Raw genomic sequence first — 20578 nt, 5'->3', positions numbered from 1 at the left:
TTATTTGCTAGGACAGGTTAGACATGAACAGGGAGAGAGGGGGAAAGACATGCAGCAAAGGGACGCAGGTCGGAACCGAACCCGCGGCTGCTGTGGCGAAGCCTCAACTCTTAGTTAAAAACTTCACTCCATTTTAATGCTTTGAAACTTTATTTTCTTAATATTCTTGCTATTTAGTGTTTGATCTCGTGATCTGTAAAATATTGTAAATATTACTGCTGCTCAATACTGAGTGTTATTACTGCAATTTTCATTTTTATATCTTCTGCTTTTTTTGTGTTTTTGATGTTTGGCATTTTAGAATAAAACTTGTCTAAGATAAAATGAAATCATTCATAAAACACATTAACCCTTAGTGGATACTTAACATTGAAATAGATATACAATTAGCTGTATACTGTATTAGGCTTTCTCAGGCAGTGTATTTGAAAAGTAAATCTATGTGCAATAAAATAAGTAATTTTCACATGTTACAGTAGGAAAACCACGTGTGTAAGTTAATGATGGCTGAATTCCATTTAGCCACGCCTGTTTCAGGGTCCTGAGTTGGGTAAGTTACTGGGACACTTGAATATAACAGAGCCATCCTTAATGATATTAGTCACAACTGCTTTTTCAACTATGACAAGTTGAAGTGCTTATCACATTTCCATGTGTTCAGACAAAAACAAGTAAATGGTAACACCTATGTTTATTGTTTTAATGTTTAAAGACACAACTTAGTCAGCATATGTTGATGCTGGCTTCCTGAATTGTTCTCTGCTCTCCAAAACCCGAAATACATTCGAAACACTGCCTGCAGAAATGTTTAGGAAACTGTCTAAAAACTGGTGATGAGGCTATAAACACTAAACAGTATACAAGAAACAATCCTAGCAGCACCTACTAGCTCATTAAAAAGGAAGATTTGATATTAAAAGAGGTAGTATGTCAAATGTAGCAAATGTTAGCTCTTTTGAAAAAGTTGATCTGTTAAAAACATATCACTCTCACAAATATTGAAATGAATATTATAGTCTTATGGTTCATTGTCAAGTGCCACACATAAAAGCTTTAGGAGTTGACATCCGAACCAGGACGATTAGTTGCAGCCACAAGACAATCCCATGGATGGATTATATCAAAGATCCTCTATACTGTTCTAAACCGTCTCTGATTATATTAACAATCGTAGTTGCTCTTTCTCTTTAGCATAGATATATATAAAGGCCTTTATATATATATATCTATGCTCTTTATCGTTGAACGACACGTCGGCCGTATTGACGGCATTTGACGCGTTCCCGTCACAACAATGGCGGATACCGTGGATGAAGCTCTTCAGGGCAGCTGGTGAGACAATTTGTTGTCGGACTAACATAAGAGACGTTTTTTCGATTGTGAAACAATTGTGTGGGTTTCATCTGACAGTATTTGATGTATAGTAACTAAACATGAGCTTGCGTAGTTAATCTGTTCTGCTGAGGGTGGATGCTAACCTGTAACGTTAACCAGTTTGATACGTTACCGTTACTGCTCGGCGGCTAGCTAGCTAACGTTAATGTTAATTAGCTAGCTAGCTAGCCAAGTTGGTTTTGATAAATTAGCAGCCCAGTCGTTAGGTCGGACACAAATAACCCAAGAGCTTTTGAGAAAGACCCGTCAAAGTATTTATAGTATCATCACTTTCTTTCTCGCATTGACAAGTTTATAGGCAAAGCGTGTAGCCAGCAAGCTAACAATAACTAGCTACATAGCCGGTGTTTGTCGAGTTCAGCTTCCCTTTAACCAGAACACAACCGTTGCCCTAAATTTAGCTCTAGTTTGTTCCTCGCACGTTATATGTGTAATATAATTGTATTACATGATAAAGTAATTGTGAAATTGTCAGTAAGTATTGGACTTGTCAAGACTCAAAGAGCGGGGCGTATGGAGATAAATGCCATCATAAACTGATTCCCATAACGTTATCTTTATGTGTCGTAATATCTGCCTGGAATGGAAAATCACCTGTTAACAGTCACTGTGTCATTTCGTTGTGGTGGTATTTGTAGAACAACAATTACATTGGATGGAACTAATGGTTAAATGGTATACGTGCAGTTTAGTGTCCCAAATTATTTTCCAAAAACTGATCTGGGTCTTATTTGAGACAGGTTAGGGTAGCATAGGTGGTTTAGCAGGTTCATAATTAATTAAGGACATTGTATGGGGAATTTGGGACACTAAACTGCACGTATACCTTTTATCTTATTGACATTTTGTAAGCAAAATGTTTATAACATAATTACAAGTGCTCAGTACAAGTTGCCATAGACCAAAGTGATGGCGTAAAATTGCCATTGTCCGACCGAGAATTATAACCATTCAATGTTTGGTAATTTAAGTTGAAAAGTGGCTCAAATTATTAATTGATTTGTCAAAATAATCAAAGTTTAAATACTAAATTACTTAATACTCAAAACCACTAACCATTACAGAACAAATGATTCACACACAGTATAAATAGATATGACAGCAAATACGTCATTACAGTGAAGGGTCATTTTCTGCGATTTCTGCAACATTGTTGGAACTAGTGATACATGTCACACATAAGAAATCTTATCTTTGTTTTTATGAACAATTATGCTTTGCTTGATCTGTTAACTTTTGTCATTGTGTGTGCTGTTCGTGCCTCTTCAGGGACCAGGATCTAGCTGAGGCTCTGGACTCAGGTGGCTCTGACATGGAGATGGAGAGAGGCATCATCCAGGTCCAGGAGCATTCAGCTCAACACAGGGCCAAGATGTGGAAGGTGAGACGCATGACAGGAGTCAGTCCACACACGCTGAAACTGACCGCCAATTACAAAAAGCAGTTTCACTTCTAATGTAGTCTCGCATTGCGAGAACTTCCTCCATAGCGCTGCAGATGAGGGTCTGGCTAGTCCACACAGCATTCAGAGAAAAATGTGCTCTGGTTTATTGGCATTTCTTTAAACCAGTCGCAATCGTCTTGGGCGGCGCAAAGCACTGGACGGAGCCATGGTGCCTCTGCAAAATATTCTCAGGAAGGAACTTGTTTGGTGGAACATGTGTACGTTCAAAAGTAGTTTTAGTCGTGCAACAGAAAACTCAGATTGGAGAGATAGTCTAGCTAGCTGTCTGGATTTACCCTGCAGAGATCTGAGGAGCAGTTAACCATAGTCCTCACAAATCTCTCTAGAAACGCCAACACAAAGAAAGAGGAAGGGGACGGACATCTGGCAGAATTTCCGGCGGCACCTGAACAATCCCAGAAGTGAAACATCGTCGATATAGACTGCTTATAATGTGAATGTCGCTGTAGTTTAAAACACGTTATTGTAAAAGTTGATTATTAGCAATGTACAAGAAATTGTGTATGTTTTGAATTGAAATCAGTAATCAGAATCCGTTTTATTGGCCAAGTATACTTACATACACAAGGAGTTTGACTTTGGTAGGTGTTAACTCTCTTTACATTCAACAAATAGACATGAAGTAGTAAACATTCAGTAGACAAATAGTAATATAGACACATACTGTACAATGGAGACAACAATATACATATGGGCACATATCAACATAATATACAAAAATACAAAATTACAAATAAGACATAATATCAAGACAAGTACACATGGAGTGGGATATAAAGTGCAAAAAGTAATAGTGCAAAGTACTGTGCAAGATGCATATTGGAATGATAAGTATGTCATGTGTAGAGAAGTGGGGATGACCCCTCTTATCCTCAGTTCAGTAGAGTGATGGCAGTGGGAAAGAAGCTGTTCTTCTATCTGGTTGTTTTTGTGCGCAGGGATCTGTAGTACCTGCCAGAGGAGAGGATGCTTCTGTTATTAGAGTGTACATGCTGTAAAGGAATTACTCGCGTCATAGACACAAGTCAACAGACAGGAAAGACCAGTATCTAACAATGTAAAGGTCTTTGTGGCACACCCACAGTTAAGGCGTCAGTTCTGTTTGAAACCACATACCAACGACATATTTTTATCCCTTCACGCTGGTGACAGCTGTTGCCAGAGGCATTATGTTTTCGGGTTGTCCTTCCCGTTCTTGTTATCGCGATATCTCAGGAACGCCTTGAGGGAATTTCTTCAAATTTAGCACAAAAGTTCACATTGGACTCAAGGATGAAGTGATTTCGATTTTGGAGGTCAAATGTCAGTGTTACTGTGACGTTTTTGGCCATAACTCAATAATCCCTATGCTAGTTATGACAACATACATTTCACACAAATGTCTACTAGGGTAACATGATGTGATGACATTCAATATTCAGAAAGTCAAAGGGCAACTTCACTGTGACATAATGTTCTGCAAAAACGCTTTTCTGGTCATTATTCAACGCCATAAACTAGGAACGGACACCAATCTTGAAACTGTGGTGATAGTTGTGCAATAGTCAAGCAAGCAATACTTGAGTAAAAGTACAAGTATTTTACCAGAAAATAACTTTTGGTAGCTAAAGTTAAAGTATCTGATATTTACTGTACTGAGAAGTAAAAGTAAAAAAAACTTTGATTATGAACTTTATGGCCAAAGGTGTGTAATGTTATCTTCATCACCACTGTCGTTGGGGCAGCGTAGCATTCATGGAGCCTTCATTCTTCATTTATTTACAGACTGATGGAGTTGTTAAATTGTATGAGATGAATAGATACAGTTGGGACACATTTTAAAGGGAAATACTGGGCCGAAAGTTGAGTGGTACTCTAGGTTCTTATTAGCCCATTTATATTCATTCAAGAAATCTGAAAATCTGGCAAGCTATTGGCATCGCAAGATTATCTTTTTACTTACAAATAGCAGACACAAGCAATAACCAATAAAAAGATGCAAGGGTTGTCTGGTGTCATCGGCTGTAATGTTGACACTGTCTGACCTGAAGGACCTATCATAATGTTTTAACATCTTGGTTTGTGTTGAGTTTGTATGAAACATAGTACCATTTTGCCAAGAGTACCATCCAGCATCTTCTGATTTTGTTAATCTGTTGTAATCTGCTAATGTGTTTGTAATTGCAACTATTCCTGTGTACATCAACATGTGATGCATTGTACCTAAACAATCAACTCTTACAGATGGTGTAGCATTGCTTGTAATCATTCTCATCTGGTAAATAACTAAGGCTAGATTTAAATAAATAAAAAGGATATTAATAGGGTTGCAGATATTGCTTTGTGTTTGTCTCTTAATATAACAATTTAATAAATCGAGCCATACAGCTATATCTCTGTAGATTAGTTGTTTATTAATAGAGCAGCAGTCAAAGCACTGATTACAGATCTGTCTCCGTCTATGACGTGTTTTATTAAGTATCCTTTCATCACTTACTAGCTGCATGTTGAGCAGTGATTACTTGTTTTGTGTCGGCAGATCGCTCTAAATGTCTCTGGAAAAGGAGACAGCCTGTCTCCCTGGGACGGCATCCTCGATTTACCAGAACAGACCCTCATTCGCAACCGCAGTCAACAGCTGATTGGTGAGTAAAAGAATGTGCCCGTATTCCTTGAAACAATCCTTGGATTTTGGAATTACTGCAGTAAAAGTACATAGTCAGCACCAAACAATGAACAGGATGAATTCAGCAACTAGCGGTTTGTGCAGGCCCAGGACGGGAATTCCCCTCAACATGAAAGGTACCAGACATAATTTAACCAAGCCATAAGGTATAAGAAAGTCCAAGTACAAAATAGTAGTGATAATACAATTATTACTGAGTCAATATTCCTAGGGTGTTGATTATTTAGAAGAGGATTAGCCCTGAGTGAAAACTGTATGGAGATGATCTGGTTTGTGTCATTTTCTTTAAAGCGGAACTCTTGATTTCACACATCAAAAGGCTGTTTACTGTATAAAGCTTTTTTTTGTGTGCCTCAAGTGATGTCACTTGAGTCAAGTTTGAAAATGAAAAAAAATCTGGGGGTGTGGAGTTAGAAAGAAGTGAGCTTACCAGACCTGTGTAGCCCCAATCCTCATCTCTGCTTGAGGCTAGCAGCTACATTAGCTGCTACTAGCATAACGCACCTGGATCTCTGACGAACTGTTGCCGATCGAGTTGCATTGTGGTTAACGTAGGTGCCAGGTTTAGACAAACAACAAGAATGTGTGAAATTAATAAACAGAATCTGATTCTGCTGCATGGATTTTTATAGACAGTAGCTAAGTTTCCATCCACTTGTCAATCGAATTATCTAAAGTTCGGTAAAAAAACTCATGTGAATAAAGCTGGTGAAAGTGTTTCCATCCAACGGCTTTAAAGCGAATAAAAACCTGTGCGTAATGATGTCACATGCTGTTTTGCGATCAAATTGGTATATCGAATTGATTTGAGACATTTTAAGGTGTTTCCATTCATTTTCGCACTGAATCGCACAACATTCAAGCTAACTTTTGCGAACAAAGTTTTGCTAGACAAAATGGATCACGCCATCTACCAACAAATGATCAATATTGCACAAGTTGTAATAGTGCTTATGTGCCAGCTGATAGCGACATATCAAGCTATAATAAGAAAACAACGACGCTATCAACACATTGCTATGGTGATGCAGATGCACGTAAATGCCGACGACAACGGAGGCGGCCTGTGGTGTGGGAACGACAGCGCTCCAAACAGTTCTGGGAGATCGTGGTTCAGAGACACTTCACGGAAACCCTTTGGTTGAAGCATTTTCGGATGACCAAGACAACATTTGACCTGTTGTGTAATTTTTTTGGCCCGTCCTTTTCCCCAGATGTCGCAAGCTATTGCCCTCCGGTTCCAACCGAGAAGCGTATCGCCATTGCGCTCTACAAACTGGCTCCATGCGCAAAGTACAGAGTGGTAGGCGAAACGTTTGGAGTCAGCAAAACCACCGTGCACCGGTGTGTTTACGCCGTGTGCAATGCCATAAGAACGAGGATGATGCGAAGGTATATATACCTACCTGGAGTGGATGAGGCGCATGATATCTCGCTGCGTAACTCCAGAGCGCACCTTGTGCCACAGGTGTATGGCGCAATAGACGGGACTCACGTCCCGATTAGACCCCTGCTGAAGGCTACAGGGATGTAGTCAATAGAAAGGGCTGGCCATCAATCGTACTACAGGCTGTGGCAGACGATCGTTGCATCATAAGGGACATTTGTGTCGGCACTCCCGGTAGTGCGTCTCCTTGTTCGTCCACTTCCATCTGTCTTTGTTGACACCCGCCATGTGTGCAAACAGAGCGGAAATACTGGGCGGAAATGAACTAAAACTTCTTCTTCTTTGTTTTGTGGTGGGTTGCAACCATAAAATGACCTAAAACTTAATCGCAATTCATTATTTATTCGGCAAATAACGTTTCCATCAGCGTTTATCGCATCAACCGTATATCGATCAAGATAAAATCCGATAAGACCGACCGTATTTCCTTTGAGTCGATATTCATGAAATTCAATAGAATTTTACTGTTTCCATAAGGCTTTTTCATTCGATATCACTTAATTTGGATAAAAACGTGTGGATTGAAACATAGCTAGTGTTATAGGAGAGTAATGCTTAATCGGTGGAGTGCTCTTTTAAGTTACTCACTCACTCACTCACTCACAAAAGCAGCGGGAGAGAAAAAAGGGTTGTGTTAATTATGGGTCTGCCAGTATCGGAAGAAGATTTTCAGGATTTCAGAAGAACAAATTACTTTTATTAGTCTTCTCTTCTGACAAATTGACAACAAGATCTGGTACACAAACAATATCTGGTCCTCAAAATAGAAAGCCTCTTGTAAGAGTGATGGCCAGAAAAGCTTGGCATACTTAAAAAGTGCTCTTTTCATATATTATTTAATAGTAGTGCTAAACTTATGACTTAGCTTTGTCAATGTACATTCTGTTTCTCTGCTTCTTGTTTTTGAATGTGGATGGCAACTTTTGTTTGTGATGTTTCTAATAAAAAGGTTTCTAAGGCACAATCTGCGTTGTTTCCCATGTTTAGACCAGCTGAAAGTATCAGAGGAAGAGAGACGTGATATGGTGTCTGACGTTGAGTCAGTCATCACTTTCTACTGCAAGTCCCGCAACATTTCCTTCACCCCAGAGCTGAGCTGGCCGCACCTGCTCAAACCACTGCTGGGGCTTCAGCTTCCCCGCAGCGACCTCTACAACTGCTTCTACGCTGTCATGAACAAATACATCCCCAGGTGAGCTGTCGCTTTTAACCATCCTTTACATTCCGCCTAGTCTATATCAACGAAGGTTAGTTCTGGTGCCGCCAGAAGTTTCAGCGTCCCTTACTTTCCCTTACTTTGTGTTAACTTTAAACTAGAGGTGTTGAAATTAATCAAATAATCGATGCATCGAATCGTGGACATGGACCGTGCTGCAATGATAATCGGCCGGGCCATAATCAATTATTTCTGTTTACAATTTATTGTAGGCCTAACAACATTTCTGTTTACATATTATGTTATGTTTTGCACATTCAGGAAGTGCCATGTTCTCAGTGCTGTAGTTTTATCTATTCAGTTTATTTAATATTAGAACACTGCAGAATGTTTTGTTTTTGAAGCTTGAAAAGCTATGAATTAAACATCCTATATGGCTTTAATAGAAAAATGTATTTGACACATCGTGATGCATTGTGATGCATCGAGATATCGAATCGAATCGCTGACATGATCGTAATCGAATCGGGAGATCAGTGAAGATACACACCTCTACTTTAAACTCCGTTGGCTCGAACAACATTAACCGAAGCCTCTGAGCAACTGTTACACGCTGAAAATGGCAAGTATTAAGGAGTATCAAGGCAGGCCTGCTTGGTTTGTTCGGGGAATGATTATAAAGATTTACAAAGAATATGTTTACGGCATTTCCTCTCTAACTGGGACGTTTTAGGGCCTATTGGTCGCCTTGATCATAGTGTAGGCATCAGAGGCTCGGCACTTGAATGGTTTAGCTCCTATTTGGCTAATAGGAGCTTTTCTATCATGATTGGTGACCTCTTCTCGTCAGCTGCTCCTCTCTCTTGTGGGGTTCCCCAGGGCTCAATTCTTGGCCCCATTCTGTTCTCTTTATATATGCTGCCTTTAGGGGCTATTATAGGAAAGCATAAACTGTCATTTCATTGTTACGCAGATGATTTGCAAATCTATTTGCCTATTAAAGCAAATGACAGTGTCGCACTAAACTCCGTGCTTAGTTGCATCACTGATATTAAGCTGTGGCTTTCGGAAAACTTTCTTAATTTGAATGAAGATAAAACGGAGTGTATTATTTTCAGTACTTCAGGCACGCAAAATGGTCCAGCTTTGAGTTTGGGAGCTCTAGCATCCTACACTAGGTCAGCTGTCAAAAATGTGGGGGTTACTTTTGATTGCAGCATGAAATTTGACAAGCAGATCAGTGATGTTGTTAGAATGAGCTTTTTCCAGCTTCGTCTCCTGGCTAAAGTTAAGCCTTTCCTCAACAGGCACGATCTAGAAAAGGCAATTCATGCCTTTATTAGTTCTAGGTTGGATTATTGTAATGCTCTTTACGTTGGTCTGAATCAGACCTCCATCTCACGTCTTCAACTTGTGCAAAATGCAGCTGCTCGCTTTTTAACAAACGCATCTAGACGTGCACATATCACTCCTGTTCTCTACACCCTTCATTGGCTCCCTGTGCGTTTTAGAATCGATTTTAAGATTTTATTGTTTGCTTTCAAGGCCTTAAATGGTCTGGCCCCGGAGTATTTGTCCGAAATTTTAACTTTGCGGGAGCACAACCGGTCATTGTGGTCTTCAAACCAGCGACTTTTAGAAATGCCAAGGTCTAGATATAAACGGTGGGGTGACCAGGCTTTTGCAGTTGCTGCCCCGAGACTCTGGAACAAGTTACCCCCTGATATCCGCACTATTACAGATGTAGCTCTTTTTAGGTCCAAACTTAAAACGCATCTGTTTAGTCAGGCTTTTAATACGTAGCAGTGGTGTGACGATTTCGTTCTTCTGTTTCTCTGTAACTATTTCTGATTTTACATGTACTTTCTTTATATTGTATATGTGTTTTTATTCTTGGTTTCGATGTTAAGCACTTTGGATACCTGCTGGTTGCTGTAAAGTGCTATATAAATAAAGTTTGATTGATTGATTGATTGGTGCGATTTGCAATGGACAAAATACACACGGTGATACACTGGTAACAGCAATTGAGGTTTAACCATGTATCAGCTAATTTAAATAGCTTGCGTTACTGTATTGTGTAAAAAGTTAGCTTCATTTAATATTGTATGTGGGGTTTTCTTTTGCGGGGTGCACAAGTACAAGTTTTTTCTTGAGGCCATTTTACAGATTAATTGTCGCTGCGTCCGGAGCTTAGCACCGCCCAAGACGATTGTGATTGATTTAAAGAAATGCAAACAACCCCTGACCGTCTTTTCTCCTATCCCGGAGTTTATGCTCCAGTTGCCAGACCTTCCTCTGCAGCGCTGTGGAGATAGGTCTGGCAATGCCGGACTACATTCCTCTCAATAATAGACAGCACATGGAGACTTTAGTTGTAAATTATAGTGTGGTCTAGACCTACTCTAAATGTAAAGTGTCTTGAGATAACTCTTGTTATGATTTGATACTATAAATAAAATTTAATTGAATTAAACATTGTCAATTATGTCCATTTCAGGGACTGCGTGCCAAACGGCCGGCCCTTCCACCTGTACAGACTACTGCTGCAGTACCATGAGCCAGAGCTCTGCTCCTTCCTGGACACCAAAAAGATCACACCTGACTCCTACGCCATCAACTGGGTATGTTCAGTCTTCACAGTCCGAGTCATTCTGACACGTTATTGCCCAGTGATTCCGACCACGTCTGAACTACTGTACGTGTCTTTGTGTGCGTTTTGTATTTCCTCCATAGATGGGAAGTCTGTTTTCCAGCCACTGCCCTCCAGACGTCACCCAGGCTGTGTGGGACTGCTACCTCCGGCAGGCCGACCCCTTCCTCATCTTCTTCCTCATGCTCATCATCCTCGTCAATGCCAAGTAGGCAGCCGCTAGTGGAAGCTACACAGATACATGATCATACCAACATAACTAACCTTAAATGTAAATCTTGATTTGTCTTTGTTGGATTTACTCTTAGGGAGGCCATCCTTTCAGACGAAGGAGGCAGCAAAGAGGACATCATCAGTAAGTTTGACTTGCTGCCATTTTATTTATTAATTTGTTTAATCTCTTGTTAAACACCGGAGTTAAACAAGACTATCTTTGTCACAGAAATGCTGGAAGCGTCTCCTTCTCACTTGGAATCGGAGGACATAGAAGATTTGTTTTCTCTGGCCCAGTATTACCAGAGCAAGACCCCTCTGTCTCTCAGAAAGGTAAGGCACTATGTATGTGTTTGTGTTTGATTGACACAGAGTAGTGCTGAGCTGAACCGAGACTGTGATGAGACCGCTAACAAAGAGACAAAGGCAGCTGCACAAGAGAAGTCATTGTTTGAAAGCCATTGTTGTGTGTTTGCTTTGCCCTGCCCTGGTAGATGAACCAGAATCTGTTTGGTAGCAGCCTGGTGGCTCTGAAAGAAGAGGACACTGACCTGAGTCAGGCACTGTGTCTCCCTGTGTCTGTCCCTGAGATCCTGCAGGCCAACCAGCTGCAGCAGGTCGGTAACACTCACTTAGCCATGTGAGTAGAAAGAAAGAGAAGCTGAATGTGATAATAATGGATTTTATTTCCAGGATGGGGTACGTTTCTTTGTGGTGGATTGTCGGCCTGCAGAGCAGTACAACGCTGGGCACCTGTCCACCGCCTTCCACCTGGACTCCGACCTGGTGAGGGTAGACTATATTGATTCTGTGTTCAAATGTATGGAGTGTATGAATTATTACGGATAGGGTTGTCCCTATCCCGAGAGAGCTGTTTTGGTGTTGAGAGAAAAGACTAATTTGCTGCACTAAGTTAAATGTATTAAGCTTAAGACACATATTTTAGTTACGTTGTTTACTTAGTTATTTTTGTAAACAAACAAACGGTGTTCAGCAATATCATCTGAGCAACCACAAGTATCGGATCGGGACTCGGATCGGTGTCAAAGAAGCTGAACGGGACATCCCTATTAACAGAATGTGTTTTCTTTTGTTCTCACAGATGCTCCAGACCCCCTCTGAGTTTGCTCTCTCTGTGAAGTCCCTGTTGGAGGCTCAGAAGCAGTCTTTAGAGTCGGGCTCCATTGCCAGCGGAGAGCACCTGTGCTTCATGGGCAGCGGCAGGGAGGAAGAGGACATGTACATGAACATGGTGTTGGCCCATTTCCTGCAGGTGAGGGACATGAAAAGAGAAGAATTAACATAATTGCTGCAGTGTGATTTGGCTCCTGTTTGGGAAATACAGATCATGTAACAATGTGTGTTCCTTATGTATGTGTTCCTTACTAACATTTTAGCTAATTAAAAGTTTTCTGTTACAGAAAAACAAAGAATATGTCAGCATTGCTAAAGGAGGTTTCATGGGTAAGTATGTGAATATGAGAATACTGAGACCCCTGGGGCCAGAAGCATTAAACTGTGCAGATTCACGACTAAAACACTGTACACACACAGACAGAAATATCCACTTTTTCTTTTCATCAGAATTATAAAGCTGTGAGTACGCCTGGTTCTGTTTTATAACTTCCTAACATTGTGGAACTGGGTACACGAGCCTCATTTCCCCTCTCACGGAGCAGCTGTCATTATCAGTGATTTCACAGCACTCATGTCGAAACAGACTTTATAAAGTGCTTCATGTTAAATGATAAGATGAGAAAAACATCAATATAGGCAAATAAAATGATGCCCACCATGTAAAAAAAAAAAATGTATCAAGTAACTTATTGAAATAAAGTATTGACATACAAATTGCTATAAAGAGTAAAAAATAACCTAAACAACCTTTTATTATTAGATTACATCTCTCACCTTGTGTTTCATCTCCACGTTAAAGAAAACATGCTCTGATGTATTTCTTAGAAACTCACATTCTCACCACACACTCTTCTGTTATTAATACCAGTTGATGCGTGGGAAGTGGCATATGCATCTTTTTTGTGCGAACGCATCGTTTATATATCTGGCCCCTGGTCACAAATGCAGGTTTAATATTAGTGAGAAGTAAACAAAAACACTCACTGAGATTTGTGTGATTTCAGCCCTCCAAAAGCATCTGGTAGACATGAATATTGAGGGTCTCGACTCTTCGTACATCCACTGGATCGTCAGCACGTCCGGATCTCACAGCAGCCTCAGCTCTGCCGATGTACGTGGTCAGAAACATTTGTGAACGCACAAATTAGTACTTTGACTCACTGAGGCAATATGTTGCCAGTTTCTCTTTAGCTCCACGTTGGACACGCATTTGAATAAAGTTTTACTTGTTCAAACAGATAATCATCTTTTTTTCCTGATACAGGGAGAGTCACTAAGTAGCCCTGGAGACGGCAAAGGCGTCAAGTCTTTGGTCAACAAAATGACATTTGCTCTCAAGTCCAAGTCAGTGAACGTGAAGGAGAAGATGATCAGCTTCATCGAGAACACCTCCACCCCTGTAGACAGGTGAGCTCCTAGTTCCTCCTCTACGTCCCTCAAACACACACTACAACCCACTCTTATACTTTGCTTCTTCATTTTTAGGGGTTTATAATTTTGCTACAATTTTAAATTGTAAGGCCTCAATTTATTATTTGTCAAGATTTTAAATGTATCATTCCTCTCACAAATAAAAAAAAAAATAAAAAAAATCAGAACACAAAACAATGCAATCACTCAATCCAGAAAACAAATGTTTTTTTGTTTTTTTTAAGTTTACAATAAATTCCACCAAAATGAGTTTAATGGTAAATTTATTATGTGCTATTTGTCATTAGGGTTTGATACATATTTAAGCCTGACTTAGTCTTGCATTGCCACACCTATTGTTGCGGTGCTGTGTCAGCGATACTCCATTATGGTCTGGCTACACTGCCTATGTATTCTGGGATAGGAGAAGAAACGCTCTGACTTGTTTGTATTTCTTCAAACTAATCACAACCGTCCTGGGCGGCACAAAGCCCTGATGGTGCAGAAAGCAAGAGGGGAGGGTAATCAAGCGTGTGAGAGATGCGCTGGATGTCTTTATGGCTTTATCCCAGCAATGTACAGTGCTCAGCATAAGTGTATGAACCCATGCTAAAGTTGATTAAAAAGAGGAATAAAAAAATCATCTTTTGGAAATTGATCTTAATGCCTTAATTTAAAAAATGAGGAAAAATCCAACCTTTTAGGACACCAATTTTCTTTATGAATGAATAATGTATCGTAAATAAATAAATGTTCTTCCTTTAAAATACAGGGGGGATAAGTGAGTACACCCCTATGTTAAATTCCCATAGAGGCAGGCAGATTTTTTACATTATTCAATCACAAATAAAATTGGTGTCCTTAAAGGTTGGATTTTTCCTCTTTTTTTTTTAATTAAGGCATTGAGATCAATTTCCAAAAGATGATTTTTTTATTCCTCTTTTTAGTCAACTTTAGCATGGGTGTATTCACTTATACATCCGTTGAGTCAGATATCAGGTGTGAACTATCTAGTCTGTAAAAACTTAAGAAGACTTTTCTTCCTGCACAACTACATTAACTAGACTAATCAAATCGGACAACTGTGTTCATTTGATAACTGTAAACTGACATTTTAGTTTTGCAACTTTTTTTTCAAATTTAAGTTTACCATACCTTGTGCCTTATTCCATGCTAGAATGTCTTTCAATCTGCCCTGGCCAGAGAAGGTGATTCCAGATCGGTAAGAGCTCCCTGATATCACCAGCATGCCCACTGGCTGTAGACACGCACCAGTGCGCGGGATTGTAGGAGAGTTAACCCGTTTCACATTAACGCATGCGTAGTATATCAGCATCTCTGCCCACGCTGCTCACTCATGTAACGGCACTACACGTACCAGAAGTTCCAGATCTGTCTTCATGCTTTCACTAACAACATTCAGCACTGCTGTTTAGTCGGCACTACTGAAGCTGCTGTGGCCTTTCAGGAAGCATCTTTACATCCACGACTCACTGAGGCCGTCGTCTTAATAATTGAGGTGTTATAGGTAGAACCTTAGTAGGGCTGCACGATACGAGGAAAATATGCGGGAATGTTATTACGATGCGGTCCAACTTCTTAGAGGGACAAGTGGCGTTCAGCCACACGAGATTGAGCAATAACAGGTCTGTGATGCCCTTAGATGTCCGGGGCTGCACGCGCGCCACACTGAGTGGATCAGCATGTGTCTACCCTTCGCCAAGAGGCGTGGCTAACCCACTGAACCCCACTCGTGATAGGGATTGGGGATTGCAATATTTCCCATGAACGAGGAATTCCCAGTAAGAGCGGGTCATAAGCTTGCGTTGATTAAGTCCCTGCCCTTTGTACACTCCGCCCGTCGCTACTACCGATTGGATGGTTTAGTGAGGTCCTCGGATCGGCCCCGCCGGAGTCGGTCACGGCCCTTGCTGAGCTCCGAGAAGACGATCAAACTTGACTATCTGCAGGAAGTAAAAGTCGTAACAAGGTTTCCGTAGGTGAACCTGCGGAAGGATCATTACCGGTTTGCTGCCTCGCCTTCACCGGTGGGTGCGATAACGATATTACTTGCGATAAATGAACAATTGTTAAAGTGTATTCAGTTCTGCATTTCTACTGCTTTCAGTATTCTGCTAAAGTACAACAAATTGCTTGTTGAATTTAAAACAAATAAAGGACGTAATTTCTAACATTCTTTTACTGAACAAATTGAACATTGAATTAAACATAAAGGGTACCACTAAAAAAAGGAATGACAGTTACACTTAAAAGTGCAGTTTTTTATTTATAAATTCTTACAACTAACAAAAAATCTTGCTGCCTACACGATGTATTTATTGCGCCAGTTGATATTGCGATGACGATAAAGAAATGATACTGTATGTCGTGCAGCCCTAAACCTTAGCGTCACTGCTTGGAGATGCACTTAACACTCTGTCTTTCCATTTCATTGTTGTTCTTTTAGATGATAGCCAGGGCTATGCAGAATCCACTATAAAAACATCAAAATAACCCGTATGTTTTGCTGCAAATAGCCCTGCATATCATACACTAACGAATCTAGCTCTTCTGGAGTATAAATGTCTCATTTAACCTCTTTCTTTATATTTAACAGCATAACCTGGCAGTAGTGTGCTAAGGAGGTCTTCATGCCATCGCTGTGTGTGCAACCTTGCTGTTATTTGTATTTAATGTGACTTTTCATCACAGGCATTTATGTATCCTTACAGCCTTCACTCAGTACGGATGTGACGCTCTAAGTTGCCCTCTTGTTTTCCATCTCTAGGCACGTGAGCAGCAGCGACCACGTCGGCAAACCTTACCGGGGGGTGAAGCCTGTTTTCAGTATTGGTGATGAGGAGGAGTATGATACAGGTAAACTCCCACTGAATGTAGCTACAGGGGAAATAAAAAGGTTGCTGTTGGATGCCTCTAAACTTAAAATATGTAAATAATGTTACTTTTTTAATTTTGAAAAACGTATGCGCCCCACACACACACACACACACACACAGATGAGATCGACAGCTCATCCATGTCAGACGACGACAGGAAGGAGATTGTCAACATTCAGACCTGGACAAACAAACCAGATGTAAAGCATCACATTCCATGTAATGAGGTGAAAGAAACTGGCCACATGTTCCCCAGGTGAGTTGCTGCCCGAAGCGATTTGCTAAAGTGTGTAAGAATATTCTTCACATGACCCCTGACACCCATCCTTCCCAGCTATCATGGGTGTCGAAGGTTGGAAACTAGAAGGGGAAGTTGCATTTAAACGTGACTCATCCCCACTTCCCTAAAAATGAACAAGAAGCGTTGCAATCATTCAGGAATCTGCGAATGGTAACACTGACTCTGTCAATCTGTTGTTCTTTTCAGCCACTTGTTGATCACAGCGACTCACATGTACTGCCTGCGGGAGATCGCCTCGAGGAAAGGCTTTGCCTACATCCAATCCAGACAAGCCCTGAACTCTGTGGTGAAGATCACATCCAAAAAGAAGCACCCAGAACTGATTACATTCAAGTTTGGCAGCAACAACTCAGCTGGAGTGGAGATATCAGCAGTCGAGAGGTGCTTGTCTACAAACGCACATTTCAAATATCAAACTGTAATTTGAAACTTGCTAACTTTTTTTCAGACATACTAGTGCCACAAGATTCTTCCTCAGCAAAAGAAAATGTAAATTTGTTAACATGACATTTTTGGAAATTCGGTTATTTGCTTTCTTGACCAACGGATGAGAAGATCGATTCCACCCTCATGTTTGTATGTTGAATAAAAAGCTAGAGCCAGCAGGCGCTTAGCTTAGCATAAAGACTGGAAGTAGGGGGAAATTGCTAGTCTGGCTCTCTCCAAAATTGAAAAATATGCCTGGCAGCACATTCTTTGCTCTGTAGAAATGTAAAAACAACAATTTGTGGTTTAACTGGGAGCTGCATGCTGTAACCAAATCTTGGTGAACAGTCAGGTGCATTCCAGTCATTATGCTAAGCTACGCTAATCGTCTGCTGGCTGCAGCTATATATTTACGGTACAGATACAAGAGTGTTACGGTTTTTCTCGTCTAACTCTCAGTAAGAAAGCAAATAAGCGTATTCCCCAAAATAAACAGGGCCTTAGAGATGATTCCAGGATATCAAATGAAACGGGCTTAATTAGGTCTATATTCATTCTTTTAGGATATTAAAACTTTATTATGATTATGGAACTCTTTTACAGAAGCTTGACAGAGATTGTGTTTGTTGGTAGTTATTTGTTCATTTCACTCCTGTTTCCTCTGTTTTGCCTCCTGTCAGATATTTGATACCCAACGCAGGCGATGCCACCAAAGTCATCAAGCAGCAGATCATGAAAGTCCTAGATGCTCTGGAGAGCTCGTAAAGGAAGACGGCCAGCTGTGACACAAACTGTAACGAGAGTCTCTGTCTGCCGAGAGTGAAACCTTCTCCCGCTCTCCCTCGGGTGTCCTCCCTGCTGGACGCACCAGTGCAGTGTTGACTGTGAAGCCCTGAGAGTCCGTGTTTGGGACATGGCGGGCACACTGCTGGCTGCGGGGCCTGTGGGACAGGCTGTGAGTGTTGAAATACTTAGGTGCTCCATGGTCATCCAACCATTCTCTTTCACTAAGATAAAAAAAAAACAATATTGGTTGTACTGTATGTTTTTCTTAATCGTTGATAAAACATGGGATCTCATCATTTACAATTCTACTTTGGCAAACTTCCCTCTGGCCTTAAGGTAGCGTACTGACCGAGCTCTTTAATCACTACATGACCGACCTTTTCCTTTCCACTTAAAGCATCTCAGTTCTGACCCAGCTGTTTTGTAGGGAACAGTATTGCAGCTCAGTCATGTCTCTTAGTTTCCCTCTCAGATGCCCCAACTCCTCCAAAAAAGCATTGCTCACATGCACATGAGTCGGGTTTCCTAACGCAACAACTGTTTTTGATAACTTGATTTTCCAGCAGGCCGCCTTAAATAGAAATTATTTGAGGATGTTTATAAATATGTGATGTGTATATATAATGTGTAAACTGCTGTATATCAGCTCAGACCTTTGCAATGTCATTTTGAAAGCATATCCTGATGGTTAGAATATGCTTAAACTTAAAACTGGCTTCTAAGCCAGCTCACACGTTTTGAAGTATCCTTTCTGTCTAGAGTAAGAAGTACGCCTTTTACAGAGTTTCTGGGAGATAATTTATTCTCTGCTTTTACGTATAATGAATTAACCTCATCTCATAGTAGTCTGATGTAGCTCTCAGAAAGCACCATTCACAGCCACTCTGGGCTACATTAGTATTACAACCGGAGCTTTGGTGATTGCAGTTAAGACTCTGAGCACCTCAGTATTTTTTCCATCCCATTCAAATTCCATATGTAAATTATTATTCCCCCAGTTAACCAGATTAAAAAATGCCCAGGTGAAATAAATCTCTGGTTATATTAGCATCTGAAAGGCTATTACTGTAATTGAACACCATGCTAACTTCTACCTGCTTAGAAAGAAAAGGTCGCTGTAGCAAGGACTGTGCTTTGCACTTATAGGCACAGCTTTAAAAGCAATGAAAAGAAAGAAGAAAAAAAAAAAAGCAAAGTCATTATATATCTATGCTTTCAAATCAAGTCTGTCTTGTCCATTGTCTTAGTCAAAACTAAGCAGCTTTAGTTTTCTTGCCACTGTTGCCTTCGGCCTCATGCCTGCGATGTGTGATATTGGCACCAGCAGTGGCAACATATCGCAGTATATTGCTGCTTCTCCTCTAATCTTTTCCTCGCTTTGTTCTTGCTTAATTATTCATTTGTGTTGGAAGTCGAGTTGTGTAGCCAGCCTGGGTTTAAAGTGATGCTGCACCTTCCTGACCGCTCCACTTCAAACTTCTGTCCAGAGAGGATTTATCCCTGTCATCTGTTAAAACAAAATGAGGGGAGAAAATCATATGGCACATTTAGAATATGGGTGACAAAAACAAAAACTTGAATCAAAGACTCTGGTCTTTCTTCACTCCAGTCTTTCATAGCATTCCCATGTAATCCATGCTTTGTGTTGTTATTTTGTGGTATTTGTGAGTATTGACTGGAACATCCTCAGGAGTCTTTAATTACTCTCTAACGTCACTGGCAGAGGATGTCTCCACTAGTCGAAATGCAACATGTCTCAAGTGTAATTTGCACCTTACTGTACTGCTATTATTTTCTAAGTGTTTGTTTATAATAAATGGAGATTATTCGAATGCACCTGTGAAAGTATACTCATTCCTACATTATGTGACATGCAGTGGTGGAATGTAACGAAGTACAAATACTTCGTTACTGTACGTAAGTACATTTACATCTAAGTACATTTTTCACGTATCTGTACTTTAAGTACAATCAATAGTGCATACTTTTGACCAGAGCCATAGAGATAGTCTCTCTCTATCACTCTGCTTTTGACTTTTACTTGGTTACATTCTGCAGCAATTATCTATACTTTCTACTCCACTACATTTCTACAACGTTCCGTTACATTTTCTGATCAGTTTTTCCCCCCGCCAAAACGTCTTCCTGACAGTCTCACGTTTGCAGTCTGCAGGGAAGTCTTCAGCTGCGGCCGTCCAGCTCCCGGTGCCGCTCGCAATATTACGAATCCCACTATGGCCAGCCAAGACCCGCACTTCAATAGCATTGATTGGCCAGGCGCGTACCGCTCCCGGTACTACCGCTGCTCCCGATACTCTGGTCATATGTGAAGCATCCGTTCACAGAGGGTTAATATACAACCAGTATATCTATCTTAGAAACACTCCCGGTCCTCCTCAGCTGTGAAGCCACGTACTTGTTGTCCAAGCCTGTGTGTTCTTGCTGAATAATGTATGCAGCATTCACTGTCCCGTGGGAAATAATGCAAAGTCGAGCTTCATGCAGATCACCCTGATAGATAACCAGATGATGTTCAAATTTTTTTGCTAAGTCCGGGGATCTTCACAATCCTACAGCACCTTAAAAGCCATACTATGCAACTTTCCCTTTTCGGTCCCCCTACAGGT

General features: G+C 40.7%; 1 protein-coding gene across 2 annotated transcripts; it reads left to right on the top strand.

Annotated features, from left to right (window-relative positions):
• The first annotated feature begins 1229 nt into the window (after positions 1-1229).
• On the top strand, positions 1230-19783 carry tbc1d23 (TBC1 domain family, member 23). Of its 2 annotated transcripts, XM_031311550.2 has the most exons (19): positions 1230-1332; positions 2665-2776; positions 5379-5484; positions 7960-8164; positions 10629-10752; positions 10865-10989; positions 11090-11136; positions 11224-11327; positions 11489-11611; positions 11688-11780; positions 12097-12267; positions 12416-12458; positions 13136-13242; positions 13396-13538; positions 14719-14763; positions 16330-16418; positions 16559-16694; positions 16926-17120; positions 17846-19783. In XM_031311550.2, the coding sequence occupies exons 1-19, from the start codon at positions 1295-1297 to the stop codon at positions 17928-17930; spliced, it is 2091 nt and encodes a 696-aa protein (XP_031167410.1). In that variant the 5' UTR covers positions 1230-1294; the 3' UTR covers positions 17931-19783. The 2 variants fall into 2 exon arrangements, with proteins under 2 accessions (XP_031167410.1, XP_031167411.1); XM_031311551.2 differs by lacking the exon at positions 14719-14763.
• Positions 19784-20578: the final 795 nt, after the last annotated feature.

The sequence above is a fragment of the Sander lucioperca genome, chromosome 11 (genome assembly GCF_008315115.2).
Source record: "Sander lucioperca isolate FBNREF2018 chromosome 11, SLUC_FBN_1.2, whole genome shotgun sequence".
Lineage (NCBI taxonomy): Eukaryota > Metazoa > Chordata > Actinopteri > Perciformes > Percidae > Sander > Sander lucioperca.
The sequence above is the reverse complement of the archived record's forward strand: the minus strand, read 5'-3'. Positions and strand labels throughout refer to the sequence as shown.